General features: G+C 33.8%; 1 protein-coding gene across 1 annotated transcript; it reads right to left on the bottom strand.

Annotated features, from left to right (window-relative positions):
- Positions 1-538: 538 nt before the first annotated feature.
- LOC133311954 (auxin-induced protein 22E-like) lies at positions 539-1,839 on the bottom strand. The gene is made up of 4 exons (XM_061513085.1): positions 1,601-1,839; positions 1,245-1,453; positions 970-1,069; positions 539-829 (listed from the first exon to the last, which is right to left on the bottom strand). The coding sequence occupies exons 1-4, from the start codon at positions 1,837-1,839 to the stop codon at positions 757-759; spliced, it is 621 nt and encodes a 206-aa protein (XP_061369069.1). The 3' UTR covers positions 539-756.
- Positions 1,840-3,697: the final 1,858 nt, after the last annotated feature.

Raw genomic sequence — 3,697 nt, 5'->3', positions numbered from 1 at the left:
AAAATATTTTTTCATATGTTGTATAAGAATTCAATTCTCATGTTGTGACTCTTCGATTTGAGTGTAATTTTTTATTTATTTTTTAATAAATATGAGACCCATCAGTAGTTGAGTCACTACATGAGATCAAACCCCTATTTTACTTTATGAGAAAAATGTATGTCATTTTAAAGGATGTAAAATTGTGTTATTTTAATAGAGAGAAAGAGATAGATAAAAAAGGAGAGAGACTTGACAAAAAAAATAAAAATATGAGTCTCACCTCTTTGTGAGAGTGAAAGAATATAAATTGTGTTATTTAAAAGGATAAATATTTTTTGTTAGTATATATGCGGATTTGTGGATTTGTTGTTGTTAAAGGAGAAGAAAAAGAATAAAGAAATCTAGACATATACACAACTTGTAAATAAACAGATCTGGCTAGGGCAAAATGAGATATTATATCTTCTATATAATTAAAATAACATTAGTTCTTTTATTTTCTTTCTCTTATATTTCTGTTTTCCATTCCAGTAGGATTTACAAGAAGATCACTGTAATTAAGGAAGCAGGCCTCAAAGCCCCCTATTGAAATAAATAAAGGAAAAAAGAAAGTGTGTATATATCCGTCTGTCCTTTATATAAGCTATATATATACTTCTCATAGAAACCAAGTTCTTGCTTGCACAGCACAAAGGGAAACTGTCTTGGAAGATCTCACTATGTGTGTTTTACTTCATTCTTTCGCTTTTGTTTTTGATAAATTATGTCGACCGGTCATAAACAACCCAACCCCTTTGCTTCTGATCCTTTCATTATTCTCAGCCTCTTGCATGAGGACATGAACATGCTGCAATTAATATAAGCAACAAACAGCTCTATAAGATGGAGAATATATATACAACAATAAATATTTATCACAGAGATATGATAATAAAAAAAAAATTATAATAAAGGAAATAAAACAAGAAGATGAGAGGAAGAACTTACTCCCATGGAACATCTCCAACCAGCATCCAGTCACCATCCTTGTCTTCATAAGTAGGAGCATATTCGGATCCATTGTACCCTTCTCTTTCTGAATATTCACCTGGATCATAATTAACCATAAATCATTCATTATTAATTCACAAGCCCAAGTTTCCATTTTATTTTTTTCTTATTTGTAATAACTTCTTTTATCCAAATCTTTGAAAACTAATTCTAAAAGCTAGAAATAAAAAAAAAATAAAAAAAATTGATTGTTGTTTGTTCTTGGTTCTTACCAAAAGTGCACTTGAACAAACTTTCCAAGGCCATGAGGAGTTCTGAATAGCTCTTGTAAACCATGAGATCTATCTTCCTCAAGTAAGGTGCACCAGCCATGCTCACTTTCACGTACATTCCAGCTCCATCACTCTGTTCCACCTTCTTCTTCTGTTGTACACTGTTCTTCCTATAAGATCGAATTGGTGGCCATCCCACTACTTGTACCCTGCAATCCATTAATTTTCATTCATTATTAACCCAAACATTCAACAGAAACATTTTAACCAACATTCAAATCCAACTCATTATTCATATTGATATTTTTCTATCCTGTTAAGAAAAAAAAAACAATTAAAATATATAAATCACTTACTTTGCAGGTTGGACACAATCTTGGTCATGATCACTTATGGTTAAAGTGGAGTCAGAAGCATTAGAATTAACATTGCTCTTGCACATGGACTCTTCCACAGTACTGGCTTCCGGTGAAGATCTCTTGTTGCTTCTAACAACAGAGCCACTGCATGAACTATCGCTGCCTGGTAATCCTAACCTTAACTCTGTGGCCTTGAGATTCAGCTCAGTTTCGTAGCTACCCATTGGATTCTCCATTTCTCGATGAGTTGCTTGTAATATACACAATATATATGTTGTTCTTAATAATATCTATAGGTTCACCTTCAATTCCAAATCCAAATTTTGTTCAATTCTGATTTACGATTCTTTAGGAAGGAGAGAGAGATATATATAAAGCGAGAAAGAGATTGATTGAAGAAGATGTGGTGTGAGCTCATCAATTTAATAGCAATGTTAATGAGGTACATAGCAATAAATGTAGCCACACTCATTTCTCTTGGTGCATGAATTCCGCAAACCGAGGAGGATAAAATCGACCGTCGCCTGTGACGCGCGCTTGCTCACCCCACCAATCACACGTTGACAGGGCAGCATTTTGGATGTGGGACCTACTCCACACGGTTGATGCATCGGCGATTGGGACAACGACAGATATGACTGTCTGTCACATGAAGGACACGATGGAGCAGGTTGTCGAAGGGAGAAGGGACAACGGAGCAACAACCACGGCCAATGATAGTGAAGAACATGGACCACAAACGGACGGCTCAGATTGGGGTTGTGGGATTTTAGGAGTGAATCCAGGAGCGTTCGATCACGAGGATCCGTATGGGAACAAGCGCATGTGAGAGGGGTGAGGGCCCCACTTGGATGTCGTTGATTGGATGGGCATGATAATGTGGATGTTGGCCGGTGGGTACATGACATGCGGGATTTGCACATGGCATGCCCATCTCTTCTTTCCACATCCTATTTTTTTTTTATATTATATTATTCATTTAAACAATATATATAAGAAAAAAATATCTATCATTTTAAAGGACACACTTAGTAAAGTTTGGTAGGAGAGTTTTTTTTGGATGCCTAGGAAAGTTGAGATGGATTTTCTAGTTGACCATATTTGATAGGAGGTTTAAAAAATTTGTCAATCATTCGGATTTACATAGCAATCTCAATTTGTGCGTAAAATTGAAAAAATTTATCATTTTAGAATACCACCTATACCCCATCAAACCAAAATGTAGGAAAAAAAATAGATACAAATATCCCTTCTCAAAAAATGTGCCAAAAGAAAGTTGGAATGCATTTAGTCAATGGTTAGTTTGGTAATTTCATCCCATTTTTCAATCAATATTTTACCTTCAACCAAACATATACTCGAAAAATTTAATCTAATTTTTTTGATAATATTTCGGCTTACCAAACAAATTTTTTTTAACATTCCTATCAAACTTACTTTTCCCCCATATTTCTAATATTTGTATTTCCCTGATAAAAAAAAATTCATCTACCAAATGCCCCCTTAGGTCATTTTAGAAGAGAGGTAGACATAAAGAGGTGTGAATCTCACTGAAAAATAAAAATAAAAAATAACATAAAAGTGTGAGACTCACCTCTTTATGTCTACCTCTCTCCTAAAATGACATAAGTGTGTGTCCTTTTAAAGGACACACACTTTTCCCTATATATAAAGGGGTATTAATCTGAGGAGCACATTTTCATGTCGAGGGAGCATCTATTCTTTTTGGGTTTTATAAGATTTATGTTGTAGGAAAAATGATTGTGTTATGTTATAGAGATTTGTTTTGCATGCCGAAGTTTTTTTTTTTTTTTTGCTGCGGGCCCCACAAAATGTTGTGTGTGTAGAAAAATTTTTGTGGTCATGTTAAATGATAGATGATAAACCCATTCTTTTTTTCCGAAACGAAAAAAGAGAGAATATGAAACAAAATAACCATAATAAAAACAATTGTAATATAATTTTTTGCTTTTTATATTTGTTAAAGGGAAATCATTGTCTCATTTTACATGAGATAACTATCTCATATTTCTCTCACATAAAAAGTTATGACATCATTTTTTTCTTTTTTTAATGGATGGTGGGCTCCACCAT

Source organism: Gastrolobium bilobum, unplaced genomic scaffold, assembly GCF_033153095.1.
Source record: "Gastrolobium bilobum isolate Gb01-03AN ecotype WA unplaced genomic scaffold, APGP_CSIRO_Gbil_v1 utg3226, whole genome shotgun sequence".
NCBI classification, from domain to species: domain Eukaryota; kingdom Viridiplantae; phylum Streptophyta; class Magnoliopsida; order Fabales; family Fabaceae; genus Gastrolobium; species Gastrolobium bilobum.
Note: the sequence above shows the minus strand (reverse complement) of the source record. Positions and strands in the feature narration are given on the sequence as shown.

Coding starts and splice junctions, on each gene's coding strand:
- LOC133311954 (XM_061513085.1), bottom strand. CDS start 1,839: ATGGAGAATCCAATGGGTAGCTACGAAACTGAGCTGAATCTCAAGGCC. Junction 1,070..1,244: donor TTTGTTCAAGTGCACTTTTG/GTAAGAACCAAG, acceptor ATTATGATCCAG/GTGAATATTCAGAAAGAGAA. Junction 830..969: donor GTTGGAGATGTTCCATGGGA/GTAAGTTCTTCC, acceptor TATTAATTGCAG/CATGTTCATGTCCTCATGCA.